Source organism: Myotis lucifugus, unplaced genomic scaffold (genome assembly GCF_000147115.1).
Source record: "Myotis lucifugus unplaced genomic scaffold, Myoluc2.0 scaffold_8, whole genome shotgun sequence".
Classification (NCBI taxonomy): domain Eukaryota; kingdom Metazoa; phylum Chordata; class Mammalia; order Chiroptera; family Vespertilionidae; genus Myotis; species Myotis lucifugus.
Window position 1 is genome coordinate 15860517 of NW_005871056.1, and position 21664 is coordinate 15882180.

The 21664-nt window shown below is 46.3% G+C and overlaps 1 protein-coding gene across 1 annotated transcript in view; it reads left to right on the forward strand.

Moving 5' to 3' along the window:
• SRGAP3 (SLIT-ROBO Rho GTPase activating protein 3) overlaps window positions 1-21664 on the forward strand; it is a 224737-nt gene that overhangs the window by 138947 nt on the left and 64126 nt on the right. Inside the window, exons 4-5 of the mRNA XM_006083900.3 lie at window positions 8973-9035; window positions 18331-18516. Of these exons, the coding sequence (XP_006083962.1) occupies window positions 8973-9035; window positions 18331-18516 (249 nt within the window). The remainder of the gene's footprint in view (window positions 1-8972; window positions 9036-18330; window positions 18517-21664) is intronic.

Genomic DNA, 21664 nt, shown 5'->3' on the forward strand with positions numbered 1-21664 from the left:
AGATTATAAAATGACAAGGAGTTTAAAGAGATGTCTCAGGTCAATGATTCAGCAATGCGATCAATAATGTTTTAATCCAACAAGTAAGCCAGACAACAACCATATTCCCCTTGAAGGTAATGGAGGGAGAAAACAGCTCAAAACCGAGTGGCCTCAGGTTTTCATGGATATTGATTTCTCAAGAAGACAACTTTGTCATGTTCCCCAGGACATAGACTCTCACTCTCACCCCTTAAATCTTTCACTCCTTATCTGTAAGAGATTTGAGGCAAAAACAAAAGCAAAAACCCTCCAAAACACAAGCCAACACCAGGGACATAGTCAAGCAGGATTACTCCTGAGTATATTCTGCCTCTGCACAGACTCAGCCCCGTGGTCCAGACCAACTCCTTCTTCCTGGGCCTGGAGGCCAGGAGGAGGGCCTGGAATTTGGTCACTGATAACAGGAGATTCTGCAAAATGGCACTGAGCACTGTATGTTATTTCATACTTACAATGATCTAAAGCAGAGCTTGTAAACATCAGTATGCTTTTTATGCGAAGCCAGAGGAGATCTATGTTTTATAATTACCTTGGAATGTTTGGGGGGAAAATTCTAAACGCGTGCAGAGGGCTAGCTCTCTCAGTGGAGGCAACAGAGTGGATTGGTTGAGAGAATCACATTTACCAGCTCTATGATCTTGGGCAAATTACTCACCCTCCCCGAGCCCTGGTATCCTGATCTTTAAAGTGGGGTTAACAATGTTGCCTCCTATGAAGGGGCTGATAATAGGCTGGCATGAGGTACAGTATTGTCTATAAAGCAGTTATCATTGTGCCTGACACATGCTAAGATATCAAGAAACAATAGCTATTATTGTTGTTATTAACTACTAGAGGCCCGGTGCATGAAAATTCATGCACTGGAGCGGGGGGGTCCCTCAGCCCGACCTGCCCCCTCTCACAGTCCAGGAGCCCTCAGGGGCAGCAGGCAACCCAGCGCTCAGGGGAAGGCGACACCTCTGCTGCTGTCACTGCCGGCAGAGCAAGCCTCGGCCAGCACTAGTTACCTGAGCCTCGGGTAGCCATCTGAGGCTTGCCTGCCCCTCGGGCCGGCCCTGGATGACTGGGGGGCTGAGGGGATTGGGTGCTGCCATCTCTGAGGGCGTGACAGTCAATTAGCATATTCCCTCCTTATTGGTGGTGGACGCTGCCATCTTTGAGGGTGGGGCAGTCAATTAGCATATTCCCTCTTTATTAGATAGGATAATGATAAGTATTATTAGTAATAGTATCAAGCATTATTATTAATAATGATAAGCATTACTACTATTAATATTTCATATTATTAGTAGAGAGCCTGACCACAGTAGGTCACCTGTTCATAGCCATCCCAAGGTATCTTTGGGCTTCCTCAGATCTGTTATTTTAAGCATTTCTGAAAATAAAGGCTTTCAGTGCAAACAGAATCCAAGAGAGATGCTGGGAGTAATTACAGGGGGAAGAGGGTGGCAGGCTTCTTGCCTCAGCTCATTGCTGGGCTCCAGTGGGGCCCACCACTGCCAAGAACCTATGATGAGTGGTTCCAGGACCTTCCTATTTTCTTGCAGCTCGGTATCCCAGCCACAGCAACAGGGGGGAAGAGTTCAAGCCTCAAGTCTGCATTCCAGCTTCTTGCAAAAACAACATGCAGATGACAGCATTTGGAGTTGCAGCAACAGGAGACATAAATTAGTTTGGGAAGGGGAGGAAAAGAAGGGAGGTGTCCAGGAGCAGGGAGAGAAAGAAGGTGGGGGAGGGGGGAGAAGAGGAGGGGTAACAAGGGTCCAGATGGAAGGTGGAGCGGAGTATAGGCTGAGGATGACGTTGGGTGGCAAGGAGTGGTGACATGACAGAGTGCAGGCAGCCCAGTTATTGGCAAGCTAGGACACAGCCAGGAGACACAGCCAGCCAGCTAGCTGTCCAGGCTGCCATGTGCAGGGATAAGCTGACCTTCCAGGACAGACCGGAGAAGCCCATTCCTCTGAGACACGCCTTTAAGGCCTTCGCGTTGGAAATGAAAACACAACCACTTTGGGAGCTGGCCAGTGCTTACATATACCAGATACTTAAATAGGGAACATCTGTGGGTCTCAACTTTTGTTATTTGATGAGAAAACAGGCTGGAGTGTGGAAAAGCAGTGGGATTTAGACCTACAAGAGACAGGAGTTTTTGTTTTTATTTAGTCTTGTTGGTTTATTTGCTTCCCATTGTTTGCTTGGAACCCCAGAACTGGGAAAACCATGGAATGTCCCAAAGGTAACCAACCCTCCATGAGAATATCTAGTCAAGCAAGAGTGAGAAAAGAGAGGCCTTGCTGTAGCAGGGTCTGGTGAGAAGGAGTTGAGGCCTGGAGGCCCCGCATGGGTAACTGGGGGTTGAGGAAGCCTCCACTTTATTTCCTGCATTAAGAATGGTCCCCTATGGAGAAGTGAAGGGGGAGCTTGTCGTTAAAACACAACATTTTAGGACGGCATTATTTTCTAGACGTAAAGAGTGACTTTAGCCATGGGAATGACCTACTTTTGAGTTCATTTGAGGGAGACAGAGACATGCCCTTAAATAATTGAACTTTTTAAATACAGTTCAAGCCCTGGCCTCGTAGCTCAGTTGGTTAGAGCATCATCCAGATATGCCAAGGTTGCGGGTTCAATTTCTGGTAAGGGTACATACAAGAAGCAACCAATGAATACATGAATAAGTGGAACAACAAATCGATGTTTCTCTCTCTCTCTCAAAATTTTAAAAAATAATAATACAGCTCATAAAGCCCTAGGTCTTATAGTGTTAGTTTTGAGGGTTTTCCTTTAAAACATTGTTAACCTGTATTGAAAACTAAATCAAGCAACCCATTGCAAGATTTTCATGGTGAAGAAATTTATTTAATTCAGGAACCATTGTGTCAAAAAAATTTAGTTCCATCTTGACATGACTGTGTGGGGTTTCGTGCACAGGCATTGGAGCTCCTTGTATATGCGAGTCTTCGTGATCTGCACCCTTGGAAGCCAGACTGCCAGTGTCCACTAATTGATTGGAACTTGGTCCTTTTGCAGGAGCTGTGTGAAAGCTGGTGCTTGGTGGAGGGTTTGCGGAAGCCTGTGTCCCTCCATGCTCCTTTTGGCGCTTTCACGCTGGCATAGCACTTATTATATCAGTATTCTTTCACATAAGCAAAAATGAAAATTCGCTGGATCTTGTAAGCTGGAAAGTACAGAGGTAAATCTTACCTAGATATCTCGAGGTCCAGGACTTCAATGCTGATGTCCTGATTCTCCTTCTGATGAGCAGCCCAAGACCCCTGACATCCTAGCCCAGGGACGCCAGAGGAGAGATGAACTGAGAATGTGGTTGTTAGAAAGCTCCCATAGAAGATTCTTATTGGCTCTGCCTGGAATATATTTCTATCCCTGACCCAATCACTAGACATGAGGAGCCAGAGCGCTCTGGCCACACTGGGTCCCATGCCCGATGGACCATCTTGTGTGACCAGGCAAGCAGGGGTCAGTGCCATCATATTTCATCGCCCGTTATCAGCAGGAGGAAGGGAGAAGTTAGAGACGGCTATCGTGGCTGAGATTTATTCCTAACAGGACAGGTGGGCCAAGAAGGACCAGGCCAAGGACAACTAACTGTGCCTGCTAGTGGGGACAAGGGACGAGGATGCAGATTTCTGCACAAGTGGTGAGAAAGTGGCTTGGACAGGCAGGTGATGTCCAGAGGGCATGCTCTCCTTGTACCTTCTTTGTGGCCTGAACTCATCTCTATTGCAGCATTGTGCTAGGCACTAAGGAAGCAGACTACAGGAAGTCATTACAAGTGCCAACTGTGGAGTCAGACCAACTAAAAGCTGAATCCTGGCTCTGCTCCTTCCTAGCTGTGCAACCTGGGGCTAGTTGCTCAGCCCTTCTGAGCCTCCAGCTATCAAGTGGACATAATATTATTACCTACCTTAAAGGTTTCAATTACATCATGTATGGATGTGCTTTTGGACAGTGTTCAGCAAATGGAAAGTGCTCCATAAATGCTAGCTGTGATGGATCGAGGTGGGCTGTATCTCTTTCTGCTTTGTGTCTTTGGTGCCTGGTTGAAGTTGGTATCCAGTAGGTCTCAGTAAATGCTGGTATAAATAGATACAAAGCTAGAAGAGGTAGTGTCAGCAAGAGGACAGGTTCAGGGGATGCTGGGATTCTACCCAGGCTGTGCTGTTGGGGTCCATGGGGGAACCAGGAGTTTCAGTCTCAGGAAGCGGATGCTTCAGTGGCTTTCAAAGTTGGGATATGAGAAGGACGTTGGTTGAAAAGGGACTCTCACAGGTTAGCGATGGCTGTTGTTGACAAGGGATTCTGATGGCTACTCCCTGTGAGACCCCATTTGTTCTGGGTCCTAAACTCAAATGCCCCCCTGGGCCAGTGAAAGGAGATGCTGGGCACTGCAGCCAACAGGAGAGCACAAACCCCACCCAAAGGGCTGCCATGCCCGAAGTGGGGGCCCAGTATTACTGGATCTTCTAGTTTTTTTCAGGAAAAACTGAAAATCTGGACGTGTAAGGGGCATTTCCTGATTTTTAAAAGCTGGGAAAAGAATCAGATTATCTGAAAACACTGAATGGCCAAATAAAACACATCTGCAGGCCAGAGAAGCTGCCATTTGAAGCCCTTAGTCTAGGGCAGTGGTTCTCAGCCAGGGCGGTTTTGTCCCCCAGAGGACATTTGGCCATGTTGGAGATAATTTCTATTATCATAACTTGGGGTAGAGGTGGGGAATGGTCCTGGCATCTGGTGGTTAGAGACCAGGGATGATGAACATCTTACAATGCCCAGGATGGCCCCACCCCCATCAAAGAGCTATCTGACCCTATTAGAGTTTAACTGGCATTAGCTGCGGGCAGAAGAAAGAGGCAGGGCCGGGCCACCTGCCACCTGATTTTACAGACTTATTTGGGTCAGACAGACAGTGTTGTACCCTTTCAACCCCAAAGAACCACGGTTGCCATGGCTGAGCCCTACTTGGTCCAATGTAATTATTTTCTACAGTCCACACACTTCCTGCGCATGAAGGAAGCAGCCTGCCACCCCTGACCTCTGCAGGCATGAAAGTCATGTGAGAAATGTGGACAGAGAGTGCTAATGCATTGCCACTTGGGTCCCCAAGGGCTGGGTGTGATGGTCTGCTAGAGATTATCAGGGTTTTGGCCTCCTGTTCCTGGTGGAATGTTTGGTTTGGGTTCCTCATTCAGTAGTTTCTGAAACTGTGGTTGAGAATATTTCCCTTCTCAACCAGCCCCAACCATAGAAAAATAAAATTCCTTTGAGTCCTGTGCAGTGTAGTAACTATTTGCTGAGTACTCACTCTCTGGCCAGCCGTGCTTGGTGCTGAGAGGGAGGTGAGCAGAGACTCACTCAGGCAGGTTCCCTCTGGTGACTTCCTGTGCCGTTGAGGAAACACAGGCACCAGGCCTCCAGCTCCTCCCCGTCCAGTCTACCCTGTCTTCTTCTTCTACACCCTCTCTTCATCTTCCTGAGGAAGCACATCTCTGATCACAGCCTTCAGAGGCTCCCAGTTCCACTCCGCATGAAACCTGCACTCCACAGCCTGTGTTGACCCAGCTCCGTTTCCAGCTCATCTTCTGCTCTCCCGTTGCTGTGCTTCTCTCTTTGCAAACCAAGCTTTTCCCTGGTGCCAGTCTCTATGCCTTTGCTCCGGCTGCACCCCCTTCCTCAAATACCGTCTCTGTCCTTTCACACAAGGTGAGGTGGCTCTGGTGGTTGTCCCTGTATCCTCTTCATCACTTCATCCCACATCACCTCATCTGTCACTCACTCCTGCCTTAGAATTATTTGGTTCTTGACTCTCAATCCTGCCAAACTAGGAGATTCTTAAGGGACAACTTAATAAAAAAATTCAACTCTTGTTTCCTTTTCTGAGCGACTTCCTAGCTTTGTCCCTGGCGTCAGTGGATGTCAGTTCAGCATGCACTGTTTCCCAAGCTCTTCATCGATGCCAAGTGCTGCCATATGTGTTACCGCTTTTCATCCTCACAGGGACTCTGAGACATCATCCCACTTTTACAGATAAGGAAACTAAGGCTTAGAGGAACTGTCCCTTCATCTGTTCATAGATTTATTCACTAGGAGGCAGGCTTTGGGTTCAGTTCAACCAGTTTCTCAGGGAGTCCTTAAGGAACCAATATTCTTTTGTTCTGCCACTCAAGGCTACTGATAACAATTGGGGCTCCATGGTTATTTTGCTGGCACTCATTGGAAAAGCTAAAACCTTCCTCTTAATCATCTGAGTCCTTCTCTTCTATCTAGGTAAGTCACATACCCCTGGGCTAACAACATACCAGAATGTGTTATCTCAAGTTGGGATGAGGTCATGTCCTTGGAAGAACTCAGCTGGAGGGCTGAATGCAGGGCCAAAATTCATAGCTCTGTTAGGAAGCAGGAAGGGCAGGAATGGATGCTGGGGAAGGAACCAGCATCACCTGCTACTGAGAGCAAAGTATTAGGCAGTTAGAAGGAAGGCGGCAATGACAGATTGGATTAAGGAGGAGGGATTTTTTTTTATTTTTTTTTTTTGTCAAAACTCCAGATTTTCCAGTTGCCACGCCTGGGAATATATTGTCCCATTGACCAAATTCAAGGAGATGGAGGAAAGTTCAGGAGTTTGCTTTTGGTTAATTGAGTTTGATGTGATGAGGGAACATCCAGACTGTACTGTTTTGCAACAGTTGAAGATACAGGTCTCTGAGCTTGGGCTCAGGGTCATGCAGGGCAGAGCCCAGGAGAGAGGACCATGGAGATGGTAGACATGGCTGCTAATCTCTGAGAAGTGGGAGGTGGAGTCAGTAGTGTGTGGGGAGCTGGCTGGGGCAGAGGCTGAGAAGGCAAGGCTGGTGGGAGTTTTGAAGGCAGGACTCTTCCCAGCAGAGCTGCTTCTAGGAATTTATCTGACAGGGTGCACAGTGATAGAGTACGAGGATGTTCACTGCATCATTGTTTGAAATATTAGGGGACTAGATACAACCTAAATGCCTGTCACTATGCAGCTGGTTAATTAATTGATACATCTGGTATATGGAACCCCAAGCAGCTGTCAAAAAAGGAGGATGCAAGAGCTACATAGGCTATGAAGGAAGAATCTCTCAGGTATATTGTTAGGTAGAAAAAGCAAGATGCAAAGGTGTTTAAAAAAGAACATACGCTATCCAAATGCATGCTTGTGTATCCGTAGCCTGTTTCTGGGAGGTATCAGAAGAAACTTTGAATAGCAGTTGACTCTGGGCAGGCGTCTGGGAGCCTGAGAGACTTACTCTTCTCTTTTACTTTGCTGGCTGTTAGGGTCCTTTAACCACATGCACTTAGTACCTTCAAAAAGTGAGATCATAAAAATAAAGACAGAAGAAACTGGGTCTTGGATGTCAGAGATATTGGTAAGACTGAGCACGGAGAGGAGCCACTGTGGATGTCAGAGTACAGGGTCAGCAGTGGGGCAAACATCAGGGGGCTGGGCCACAGGAGAAACTGAGGCACAGACTGAGAATCAGGGAGAATAAGAGAAAATGGGGGTAACTAATTGGGTTCATCACACACTATGTAGATGCAAGGGATGGCGCTGAAGGCTCCCTGCGAGCTCTGCACAGACAGTTCTGCTGAGACTCTGCTGTGCTGTTGGATTGGGTCCCTTCTCTTTAGTCACCAGAACTGGAGTGAGGTCTGAGCAGATCCCTGGAATTGCCCCAGAGCTTTTGCTGTCTGTTACGAGATCTGGTAAATGCAGGGGCTGCCTGCAGACAAGTGACTCTTGGCAAGTCTAGGCCCAGAAACTGAGAGAAAGGCTGTGGGTGAGAAGAAGGAGGCTGATACTGAGCCCTCCCCAGCTACCACTGAGCCCAGGGCCTGCTGACCTGCGCAGGGCGGGGCAGAGGAAGGCTGGTCTCTGCCCATCAGCTGCTGGTCATGCTTGAGGCTGAGGGAGCTGAAAGGGAGAGCAGGATGACTCAGCTGTCAGGGAGCAGAGACCAGGGCTCCTATTTTCAATACGGAAACTTCACATGATGGTCCAAGCAAACAGGGGGAGTAATAATAATAATAATAATAATAATATTAATAAGTAACAGAATCCTAGACTCTTTAGGCTGGATGGAACCTGGAGATAATTTGTTTGTTATTTTCTAAATTGTGTCCCTCAATATACTGAACATGTATGTAACTGCGAAAAAGGATTGAGGTCAACTAAATTACACACTACAGCCCCCTTCACATACAGTCCATGCATGTGAGGGTACAAAAGCCTCTGAAAAATTCTGCAGTAAGAAAAACCTGTCTCACTTTAACTAGCTTTTCCCAAATGTATTTGGTCACAGAAGCTCCCATCCCTTTTATAGTGTGGCACCCCCCCCACCTCCCAGCATGCTTTGGGAAGTGTTTCTTTTAAATTTTTTATTTTATAACGTGGTAACTAAGTCTCCAAGGCCACATGGCCAGTTGGTGATACAGCGGAGGCCAGAACCTCCGTGTTCTGCCAGTGATCCAGAGGGCTGTCTTTTTACCTGCCCTGCTCTGATGGATTGAGATGCTACATCATTCTTTCTCAGACTGTGTTCTGTGGAATCCCACCCATGAAATGTTAATGAGTATTGAACTAGGGACATACATTCTGGTCACATAAACATAGGACACACAGAATTAAAGAAAGATGGCTGTGGGGTTTCTCAGAATCTTTAATATGGTAATATCTCTGTGAATCACCAAGCAGGGTTCCCCAACTTACATGGCCAGGGAAGACTTTGTTTTGTGGATACAAGTTGAGGAATTCAAGTCTAGATCAATGAGTTTTATGTTGATTTCTGCAGCCCCTGCCCAGAGCATTCCTGCCCTTACCGTGTTGAAAAGGAAATTTAAAGCCAACAGTTACCTTCTCCCCCTCTGACATGTGCTCTTTCACATTCCAGAGCAAGGAGATTGGCCTGCAGATGCACGAGGAGCTCCTGAAGGTCACCAACGAGCTCTACACAGTAAGTCCTGCTCAGCTCTGCTGCCATGAGATCGGGCCCCTTTCCTCAGTTCCCAGGGCTGGAGGGAGGCTAACCACGAGTCTGGGAGGACCCTGAGCCTTTTTTACGATGTGCCCAAGGGACAGGGGGTCATTATGGTGGGAGGCAGTGATTCAAAACCCCAGCTTCTCATTCTGTACATCTGGGGTGGGGCCCTGGACATGTTTACTTAGTAAAAGTTCCAGCTGTGGGAATGTGTTACCTACCAAAGCAGAAGGCACAGAGTTGGGGTGGGGGAGCATGGACACAAAGCTCCTGAGGAAGGAGTGTGGGTTTGGAGTCAGGTAGGACAGGCTAAAGTCGAGGCCTGCTCCTTGCTGACCGTGGGACCTTCGGCACCCATGTAGCTCATGTGGGCTCAGTATTCTTATCTGCAAAATGAAGCACTGCTCTGAGGCTCACATGCGGTGAGGGGGATGAGCATGCCTTGCCATCTCCAGGAAATAATTTCAGAACATCACAGTTTGGCCAAGAATTGACCTTGCTATCTGCGTGGAGGCAAAATCTAACTGGACTTAGGATGAGTGTTAGGATCCAAGAAGGCGAGTGGATGGGGGAACACAAACACACAGGTCAGAGTGCAGGAATTTATTTGGTAGATAGTGCAGCAGGATTTCAAACCCAGATTTGTCTGTAATCAGATTTGTTTGCTCTGTTGGGAATCTCCATTGCCTCTCCTGCTGAGAATTCCCTTTCTCTTCCTCTCTTCCCCTCTGCTTTTTGAATTCTTTCCCATCCAAAGGCACCAAGCTCAAACTCACTCTTGATCACAGAAGCTCACCTGGAGCCATCACTTTTCTGAACTCTTAACTAATCTCTCATGCACATGCACACTCTTCCTCTCATTTCTTCACTCACCAAATAAGTATTGATCGCCGGCTATATGCCAGCACTGCTAGCTGGAGGCTCTGGACACACTGTGGAGAACATGGTGCAGCCTCCACAGGCTCACGGTCTAGACACCCTCCCTCCCAGGCCACATATCCAGCACACACTCTGCTCTGTTTGGGGCTACTGTATCATCCTTTCACATGCTTTACTCTTGTCTCCCTGCCCAGACTCTAAACTCCTTGTGGGCAAAACCAGTTTCTTTCATTTATTCATATACCCCTCCCTCCCTTCTCTGCTTCAGTAAGCACCCTGGGAAGACCAGGGATGTATAAGACACTTCAAAGACCAACTCTTGAAATGTTCACAGCCTGCCACTGTGCCTCTTACAGCACTGGGTCCACAGCAGGCAGCTGCATGTGCTTAAAATGAATTTCTGGGCAACTACTGAAGACTCAGTGTGCAGTCAGCAAATGACCTAGGGAGGGGTTTGCTGTTGGCATCCCAGTGCTCTCACTCTGTTGGCAGCTACAACAAAAATGGCACCAGGTGTTAGACCAGTGGGGTCAGATGGGGCCTTAGTTCAGTAATCTTGGTACTTGAGTTCTGGCTCAGAAAGAATTCAGAACCAAGATTCAAACTATAAGAGAAAATTTATTTAGAAAGTCACAGAGGTAGAAGAGTGGGTGGTAGAAGAAATGGGCTCAGGAAACAAGTTACAGCATCAAAAGAAGGGCCCTTGGAGTTTAAGAGAGAGAAGGGTAAAGGTAATGTACCTGGGAGGCGGGGGTTAGGAGGAGTGGAGGGGGAGGGGAAAGGCCCAGGTGTGCTAGGGTACAGATTTCAGGGGAGTTCCCAGGGGAGGATCTCAATAGAATATTTATCAGCTTTCCAGGTGTGTTCTTTCTGGATTGTGGTCTCCACGGATTGGTTGGCGCCAGGGGGTCTTTAGTCAATACAGCTGGTCCAGAGGTCAGCGTGTTGTCTCTGGTCTGGTTTTGCTGCTTTTCTGGTTTTGCAGCTTTTCTGGGCCTGGAGCTGAAACACAGCAGAGGCCTAGATGTATTTGATGCAGGTCAGAACCTCATTGTCCTGGGGGCTTAATGCTTAAGGGCTATTCCCTGGCCCCCTTGTTTGTACCCTCTCTAAGGGGGCCTAACCCACATGACTAGCAACATGCCAGGGGAGGAAAGGTCAGGGGAGGGTCTGAATCTCATGATCAGCAATATGCTAGGGTAGGGAAGTCACCCTGGAGACGAGGTTCTTGTTTTCCCAGTTTTGCCTTGGTGACCTCTGTACCTGGCCCATTGTCCTTGCTCTGCTCATGCCTGTCTAACTGCCTACCACAACTCTTCTGCAGCAAGCAGCACCCCAAAATACTCACCAGATCAAAGGCAATAGAACAGTACCTCCTCTATTTTATCCCATTTCCTCCCTCAGTTTCCTTCCTTCCTTCCTTCCTTCCTTCCTTCCTCCCTCCCTCCTCTCCTCTCCTCTCCTCTCCTCTCCTCTCTCCTCTCCTCTCCTCTCCTCTCCTCTCCTCTCCTTTTCTTTTCCTTCCTTCCTCCCCTCTTCTTTCCTTCCTTTCTCTCTCTCTCTCTCTCTCTCTCTCTCTCTCTCTCTCTCCCCCTCCCTCCCTTCCTCCCTCCCTCCTTTCCTCCTCCTTTCTTACCATCTGTCTGTCTACACATCTATCCATTCATCCATCCATCATCCACCCATCCATCTACCTGTGGAAATCAGCCTGTCTCCCTCCTTTGGTTTTGTTTTCCTCTGTTCTGCTTTCATGATCAGGCAGGTTTCTCCTATTGGTCACAAAGATGGTCTCCCCACCCAGCCCCACTGTAAGTTCATTTTCTATCAGCTTAGCGCCCCCTAGTGGAAAGAGAAGTGCCCTTTCCCGTGTGTCCAGCAAAGCCCAGGGCTGTCTCTTATTGGCCTGGCTGGAATCATGAGGTCTAATCACTGTGGCCAGGTTAACATAATGTTACTAATTGGCCAGGCCTGGGTCTCATGCTCACCCTCAGGTGGAGTCTGGTTTTACTTTCCCATCAACCACCACATGGACTGAAGGTGGGGAGGGGAATTGGGGGGATTTCCTTAAAGAAAATCAGGGAGCTGTTCTAAAAGAAGGAGGACTAGATGATCCTAGGCAGATGTCCACTGAGGAGTCGCTGGGGGAGAATAAGGAAGTAGCTGCATTGGCTAGTGCTCAAACAAACCTCTGCTCCTCAAACTTATTGGCTCCTGCTGCTTCTGGGCTTAATGCTCACACTGCTCCCTTTGTCTAGAATATTCCACCCCACCCCCACTCCATGCCCTTTTCACCCAGCTAACAGCTACTCTTCCTCAAGGTTCAGTTTAGATGTCACTTCCTCCAGGAAGCCTTCCTTTAATGCCCTGTACTTCCCTCATCGTAGTACTTAACATACCATGTGATAATCACGTACATCATTGTATCCCTACTAGAGGGTGTGTTCTGTGAGGGCAGAGACCCTATCTGTCTTTCACACTGTGGTATTTCCTAGTATAGTACCTAGCACATAATAACCTGTTCAATAAAAATGTGATTATTAAAGGTATAGCTATGCCCCACCCGAATTATATTTACCAGATTAAAGGCAGTAAAACTATACCTCCCCTATTTTATTCTCCCTCCTCTCCTCTCTCCCTCCCTTCTATTCACATATCCATTATTTTACCCACCTACTTATCCATCTACCCACCATCCATCCACCCACCTATCTATCTATCTATCTATCCATCCATTCATCTATCCATCTACCCATCCACCTATCCATCTATTCAGCCAGCCAACTCTTATTCATTCATTCTGGGTATCCGTCTCCACTTTAATATAATGAATATGATCATAAATGGGGTTCTGGCCCTCCTGGACTTTAACTTTAGCAGGGGGGTTCTGGCCCTCCTGGACTTTAACTTTAGCAGGGATGTTTATAAACATGTAAAACGAATAAATAAAATAGTGATGGTCAGACTGAAATTTAGGGACTTCTCTTTTCTTTCAAGGGTGTCTTTGACATGCGTTAGCTCAGGGTCTCCCCCACACAACTCTAGGATAACCCAGGGATGGCCCTGGGGTATAGGAAGCACACCTGCACTACACCATTGGAAACCTGTTTTCTAACAACTGATCCTTATCCTGTCCCAGCGTGTCCCTTTATTGATACTGTCAACTTCCAGGTCGTCTTTGCCTTTGTTTGCATGTAAAAGAGCATCGGAGGGGCTGTGCAGATAATACTTTCCTGTTTTCATGATCTGAGGCTTTGGGAAGATGTCAAAGGCAAAGTGCACACAGCAGAAGGCAGTGTGATTACCAGAAAAGACAATGCCCACTGCTAAGAAGGCCTGACTGTCCACCTTGCTATCTGACTTTGAACAGCACACTAGCTATTTCTGGGCTTTAGTGTCCTTCCATGAGGGGTTAATTCACCAAGATTTCTGAGGGGCCTTCCAAGCACCTATGAAACTAATCTGGGTCCAAGAACAGTGGTCTCCGCTTCCATATTCCTACGCTGTGCATCTCAGCCTTGTTCTGAGGCCCCCCTTCTGATAGGGTCCGAGGGCAGGACAGGAACCCCCATCTGGCATGAAGCTGGGTGTGTGCCTCTGAGGGGCCCTTTAGCGATCCCAGGTTGGAGACTGGGCCTTGGCTAAAGGCCTGCTCCCTTCCCAGCCCAGCACTGCTGTCAGCCAGTCACTTTACAGTCGTACTTTTTGAAGCATCTTCCTACCTACCTCCCATCTGGTCTTCGCCAGGTAGCACAGAGAGGACAAGCCTCTGCCACGGTCACCCAGCAGTGGTGGGAGCGTTGAGTCTCAAAGCCGGGCCTCCGGGGTCCCTGTGGGGTAGAGGATCCTTCATCCCTATTTTGTGGTTTCCTCTTCTATAAAGCAGGGATTACATGGTACCCACCTCATAGGGTGTTGTTGTTTTATTTTATGAGAAATAAATGAGTTGCTATATATAAAAACCTGGTAGGTAGTAAGTGCTCAGTAAATGTCAGCTGTGATTGTTATTGTTATCACATTGCCTCCCAGGATTTGGGATAAGGATGAACTGAAATGCTCCTTGGAGATAATAAAAGCAGAGGTTTGCAAACTCTGAAGTTTAAATATTAGTTAACATATCCTAGACTGGCAATATTGAGCAGACTATTCTAGGCTATTCAGCTAAGGACCTTTCATGCTGACTCCTATGTTTCAGTTTATCTAGAGCAGTGGTTCTCAACCTTCCTAATGCCGTGACCCTTTAATACAGTTCCTCATGTTGTGGTGACACCCAACCATAAAATTATTTTCGTTGCTACTTCATAACTGTAATTTTGCTACTGTTATGAATCGTAATGTAAATATCTGGTATGCAGGATGTATTTTCATTGTTACAAATTGAACATAATTAAAGCATAGTGATGAATCACAAAAACAATATGTAATTATATATGTGTTTTCCGATGGTCTTAGGCGACCCCTGTGAAAGGGTGGTTCGACCCCCAAAGGGGTCGCGACCCACAGGTGGAGAACCGCTGATCTAGAGGATTCTGGGTATAAGTACTTAGGCCCGTTTCAGAGATGTCCCCAGGTGAACTTTTTTGTGGCAGCTGTTGGACATAAGTCACCCGGGCCATCCAGTTCCCTGATATTCTTGGGATCAGGCATTACCAATTGGACCACATAGCATGTGGCTCCAGCATTGTCAGGGCTGTGCTCTCCAAACATGGGGTTTTGGGAATGCAGTTCAAAGACTGCACTGGGAAGCTTGGCTTGTTGAAGAGCGGAAAGAGTGCTCTATGGTCCAAGAAGAGTAGAAAACTGGGCAAAGGAAAATGTGAGAAACTGAGAACACCCTGCTGGGGTGCTGACCCTGTAACCGGACAATCAAAGGGTCTGGGCTTAAGCCAGTTTAGCAGAGACAGGGTTGAATCATATATGAGCATTTATTCCAATACTGCCAGCAGTATGGGAGAGCAGCAGGTCACCCACAAAAATCTGCTCTGGGAAGTAGGCAAAAAGGTATGTCAAATGGGCAGTTTACAGGTAATGCGGCCTGGAGACTTGCAAAGGCCTACAGGTATGCAAAGGCTGGGGGTCTTCAAAGGGCTGGCAGCTCTGGTTTCTGCATTAAGGTTATCTTTCGATGATAATAGGCAGCTCCCAGATGGGGAGGATGGGTCACATTTCCAGGTGAGCTCCAGGTCCCACGTGCAACTCCCAGCCAGGTTAGAATGTGCCTTCTTTAATCAGAACAAAACAATCATGGTTAACAGAGTATGATTAATATTTCTTATAATTATAGCCGGTCCCCAATATTCTATTTCTGCCCCTCTCAACCCGAGTGAGTAGATGGATGCATGCATGGATGATTGCACAGGAAGATCTAGCTGCAAATAGAAATGCGCTCTCTTCCTCTGCACTACCTAACACAGATGACAGATTTAGTGCTGAAATAAGCAGACCTCAGCAGTTGAAGTAGAAAAAAAATGGATGTAGCAGGAAGGATTGAACCCAGAAAGGGAGGAGTCCAGAAATGAACATCACCAGAAGCATGGCAGAAAAGCAAAGAAAGCAGTGGTATCTGTGAATGTGGAGGGATAGAGGAAGATTCAAGAATGGGAAAGGCAGGGTCCTGGAGACAGACTGGAGCAGGCATTACCAACTCTTAGCTGCATCACGTTCCTGGAGCCATTGCACAAAGGAGGTGGTTAAAAATAGCCAACTGCCTTGGTTATCCACAAGCCTGCAGCCCTTCCTTTTGGCCACTAGATGTCAAGAATGCACCAATCCAGCACCCTTTCTGGCCCCTTGAGTTTGGAAATAGGCTGAGTGGAAATGAGTGGGTGAAATCAGCAAGATGGGGATCTCTAGAGGTTTTAGGGCAACTGCAAATATGCAAAAATAAAATAAAATAAATAAAATAAGATTGGGTAGAATGCAGACAAGCGGTCTTCTCACCAAGACCTGCAAAGAAAATTGATTGCATTTTTTATCCATTTATTTTTTTGAAATTTGGGGAGGTTTTCCCGCGGGCCGTACTTTGCCCACGGCTGGTATAGAATATATATTTTTTCACAATAGTAGATGTTCTGTAGAATTTGCAAACATTTTCCTGAAGTCAAGTGAGTTTAAGGTTCTGAAACCCTCAGCCTAAACAGGGAGGATGGTGATCATGGTGATGGGGGCAGCTGATGCTCTTAACCCTGCAGCAGGTAATGTTCTCAGCACTTTACAAAAACTGACTCCTTAAGTCCTCACAACAAACCTGGAGGTAGGTGCTATTATCCTCATTTTACAGATGAGGAGGGAGAGGTCAGAGAGGGGAGGACTTGCCCAAAGTCACACAGCTTGTAAATGGCAGCCTCAGGATTCAGCCCAGACATTTGGGCCCAGAGTCCGTATGTTTACCCACCATGTTGTACCATAGATGTTGCCCCTATTGACTCCTGACCTCTGGCAAAGGGAACTTTCTGAACCACAGATCAATGCTGTGACTTAATGGTGAGAGTCACAGAAGAAATCCTCATTCTAATAAACTTACCTCACAAGACTTTAAATGAGAATAAATAAGGTTATAATGTTGGCCAGTATTTCATTCCAAGTTCCCTGACTTTGAAGGGCTTGGCTAGGCAGGAGTACACCCCATGACCTCATAGAAGCCTCTGCTCTATTAGCTGCTGTAATTATCCAAAGGACAGAGAGAATAAACAAGGCCCAGGAGCCATGGATTCCAGAAATTTCTTAGCATAGAAAGATGATCATAAACTTGATATTGCAAAGGAAAAATATACTTTTAGTTGGGGACCAAGAGACAGGATATTGCTTAAAGGCTGCCAAGAGTATTCAATTGATGAGAAAATTGGAATAAATTAAGGAAACAGTATGATATGTTAGAAACATGGTGGATTAAAAGTCAGAGACAGAGATTTCTAATTTGGCTAAATATACACTTACCATATGACTCACCACTCCACTCCTAGATATTTACCTAAGGGAAATGAAAACATATGTCCACGCAAAGAATTATACAGGAACATTCATAGCAGCTTTACAACACTGTAAACAATACATATAACTATCAACATCCAAATAGATAATCAGACCTCACCAGTGGATCAGTGGTTAGAGCATTGGCCTGCACATTGAAGGGTAAAGGATTCAATTCCCAGTCAAGGGCACATATCTGGGTTGCAGGTTTGATCCGCAGCCCTTCAGGCATGTGCAGGAGGCAACCAATCAATCTCTCTCTCTCACATCAATGATTCTCTCCCTCCTTCCCTCCTTCCCTCCTTCCCTCCCTTACACTCTCTCTAAAAATCGATGGAAAAAATATCCTTGAGTGAGGATGAACAAACAAACAAAAATAGATAAACAAATTGTGGTATAGCCATACAATGATACATGCAACAAATAGGAGAATCTAAAAAAATTACGCTGAGTGAAAGAGGGTAGACCCAAAAGGGTTTATACTCTATGGTTCCATATAAATGAAATTCTACAGTGATAGAAAGCGAGTCAGTGATTGCCTGGGTCTGGGGTAGGGGTGGGGAAGGACTGTGTAGGGGCACCAGGCTCTTTCAGGTGTAATGGAAGTGCTCTATATCTTGATTGTGGGCTTGGCCACATGGATGTAAAGTCTAGAGACTATGCTGATACTACTGCTGATCTTGGAGGACCTCCTGGGCCTCAGTTTCCCTATTTATAAAATTTGGTAGTCAGATTAGATGACATCTAGGATTTCCTCTGACTCAAAAATCCCTTTGTTATAACAACATCCAACTTTTGTTATGGATGCAGAGTAGCAAAGGGCAATATGCTTTACAGGAATTCATTTTATAGTCAAGGATGAGTTTAGTTCAGAGAGCATAGAATATGCATTCAGATGTATTGTTACCCAATAGTACTCCTTTTGGGAACAGTCATTTGTAGGCCAATTTTTCTTAATGAAACAGCTGAGAAAATAATTTGCTTGTGAGTAAGAAGGATGTTCCCATGGAAGCTCCAAGAGTACTGTAGGAGGAGCTTTCCCAGTGACACGAGAATTATGGTTGGGAGGCTAGAGAGAGCAGCAACTTTGCCATATCACCTCTGAGACCCCAAATGCTTGGGGACTGTGGTTGCCCTTTTAAATTTTCTCTTTGCTAGTCCATTCTTGGCACTTAGTAAGGACTTAATGATGGTGATGGTGATGATGATGATGATGATGATGATGATAACTATGATCATCATCTCCAGTCCTCCGAGAGTTGTTGCAGAAGTAAAGAGCTGTGGGAGCTCAGAGTGTGTCGCGGGAAGAGGCGGGAAGAGGGAGGGCTGAGCAGACTGGAGCGCAGAACTTAGGGGGCCGAGAGCACCAGAGCCACTCAGGCTGGGCCCTAACAGCCTGCTGATTCCTGCACTTGTGTGTCCCCAGGTCATGAAAACCTACCACATGTACCACGCGGAGAGCATCAGTGCGGAGAGCAAGCTGAAGGAGGCTGAGAAGCAGGAGGAGAAGCAGTTCAACAAGGCAGGAGAGCTCAGCATGAACCTGCTCCGGCACGACGACCGGCCCCAGCGCCGCAGCTCTGTGAAGAAGATTGAGAAGATGAAGGAGAAGGCAAGTGAGGGCCCTGGGGGCCATGCTCTCTGACAGCTTTGGCCTCCCCCTCTGCACCCTGGGGGTTGTGAGGGTAGAATAATGCTGCCCGCATCTGCCCTCTTGGAGGTCAGTGTCATGGAGGAGGCAGGTCTGGCTTGTGCCAGGGTCAGCAGGTGGAAGAGGTCTTCAGCTGACAAGAGAGCTGAACTGTGATGAGACTCATAGCCCGGAGCACAGGCATTCGTGAGGGGTGGGGGCTTGCTCTGGGGGTCAGTTAGGTGTCTGGGGACTGGTTGGGACTGAGTGTGTCCCAACAAGAGGGAACAGCACTGGGCTGCCAACCACCACTGGGAACTTGGGAAAGAACCATTCCAGTATTGCCATTGCCAAAGCAGAGGCAGGTGATTGGAATGGCTGTGTATCAGTGCTGGAAAGTGCCTCAGGAGGACATGGTGAGAGGAGTACTGGTTCTGGAGTCAGATAGACTGGGTTTTGAAAATGCCACAACTATTACACCTCTGAACTTCAGTTTTAAATCTGACAGTGATGGCAGATAATTCTCCTCTCTCAGTCAACTCTGATGGATTGGTAGTGGCTGCCCAAGGCTCTGTGTTGAGGATCATGAGCTCTCTCCTGGCTTTAGCTGAAAATGGTGCTGTGATCAATTAATAATGTCTGCCATGGCCAGAATATAGAGGGGCAGTGCACAGGTTGCTTTTCTGTCATCCTAGACTAGGCAACTTCTAAGGTTCATTTCTTCTTGAAAGACTACGATTTCTTGTTGAGTCTTCTGCATCCATTCATTCTATGGAATCAACAAACATTTCCTGAGCTCTATGTGCCAAACATTGTGCCAGATGTTTATTTGGGCTTCAGTGAGATGAATTTTATGATGATATGATCCTACAGCTCTTAAAAATTATAGGAAATAGAGTGGGAACAAGATCCAACAGGACCTACGTAAGCAGGAAAAGTAATCAGAGGCAAATAAAATAAGACTTCAGGGTAATTGCTAAAGGCAAAGAAAAATGGGCTCCACAATAATTAGGCAGAGACTCAATTAAAAAATGGGCAAAGTATTTGAATAGACATTTCTCCAAAGAACATGTATGAGTGGTCAGTAAGTACATGAAAAGATGCTTGGCATCATTAGTCATTAAGGACGTGCAAAGCCAAACCACAGTGAGACCACTTCATGGCCATTAGGATGGCTAAAATAAAAAGACAGACAATGACAAACATTGATGAGGATGTGGAGAAAGTGGAACCCGTGGACACTGCTGGCGGGAAGGTAACGTGATTCAGCCACTTTGGAGAAGGTTTTGGCAATCCCACAAAGTTTTAAACATAGACTAAGTTACCATATGACTTAACAATTCTGCTCCTAAGTATCACTCAAGAGAAATGTAAGCATATGTCCACACAAAAACTTGCACATGAATGTTCATTGAAACCTTATTCATAATAGCTCCAAAGTGGCAACAACCCAGATGTCTGTCAACTGATGAATGGATGAATAAAATGTGACCTGTCCACACAACAGAATATTATTTAGTCATAAAAAGGAATGGAGTACTGATTCATGCTACCGCATAGATGAATTTTGGAAACAGTGAAATAAGCCAATCACAAGAGGCCACATATGTAGGATTCTATTTATATTAAATGTCCAGAAGAGATAAATCCATAGAGATAGGAAGTAGATTAGTGGTTGTCAGGGGCTGGGGCAGAGGAGAATAGGGAGTGACTGCTAATGGGTACAGGATTTCTTTTTGGGGTGATGAAAACATTCTAAATTTAGATAGTGGTGATGGTTATATAACTCTGTGAATATACTAAAAACAAAGAAATATTTAGCACAACTGATGTGGCTCAGTGGTCGAGTGTCAACCTATGAACCAGGAGGTCACAATTCAATTCCCGGTCAGAGCACACGCCTGGGTTGTGGGCTTGATCCTCATTGAGGGGCGTACAGGAGGCAGCCAATCAATGATTCTCTCTCATCATTAATGTTTCTATCACTCTCTCCCTTTCCCTTCCTCTCTGAAATCAATAAAAAATGTATATAAAAAAAGAAATATTTTAAAAAAGATAACCAGGCAGGGAATTACAGAACAACATGGGGGGATATGTAAGGGGGTAGAGAGAATACTGGCTGGGAGTCTGGAGACTAATGTTTTGTTCAGAGTTGTATGTAAATTAGCCATTTGGCCCTTGGAAAAGCTACTTCTCCCCTTTAGTTATCTTTTCACTTATAAAATGGATGAATTACACTAAAATACCTTTACTATACTTCCAAGGTATAAACTTTTATGAGTCCATAAAGGGCTAAAAATGGTCTCAGGGTCAGAGTAGTCCCCTGCAAACTGGTCAGGGTTATCAAAACTCTCTGTGAGGGCTGGATGCATGGCTGGTACAGGAGGTAATTACCTGAAGTCTGTTTTTGGAAATTCCCAGAATAAGTGGACCCTGGAGAAAGAAAGGTCAGAGGGGATCTCTGGGGACACCTCTAGTAAGAAGCTAGGTCTAGATGAAGGAGGAAACTCTAAGGAGAGCTGTATTTTTACCCAGCAGTGGGACTCATGAGCTGTATTTTTACCCAGCAGTGGGACTCATTAGTCTGAAAGGAGTAAGGGGATAGCTCTCCAACCCATGAACTCTGCTCGGCAGTCGGACTCCTCGCCATCACTGCCCCTGGGCTGCCTGCTCTGCCTCCTCCTCCCACATCCAGACAGCCCATGAAAACCACGGAATGACTGCCTTTTGCAGGGACTGGTCTGGGTGTTACAGGTCCAGAGCTGAGCAAGGCAGAAAGTCCCTGACTTCACAGGGCCTACTTTCTAGTGGGGGGTCTGAAAATCAGCAAGTACACAAAGAAGTAAAAAATATAATTTTGGGCGGTAAGAAGTGCTTTTGAAGAAATCAAGATGTCCTTCAGTAGGTGAATGGATAAATAAACTGTGGTAAATCCAAACAATGGAATGTTGACTAAATATTCAAGATCCAAAAAGAAATGAACTAGCAAGCCATGAAAAGACATAGAGGAACCTTAAAGTGCCTATGATTAAGTGAAAGAAGCCAATTTGAAAACAGTACATACTGTATGAGTCCAACCATATGACATTCTGGAAAAGGCAAAATGATGGAGACAAGGAAAGTTAAGAGG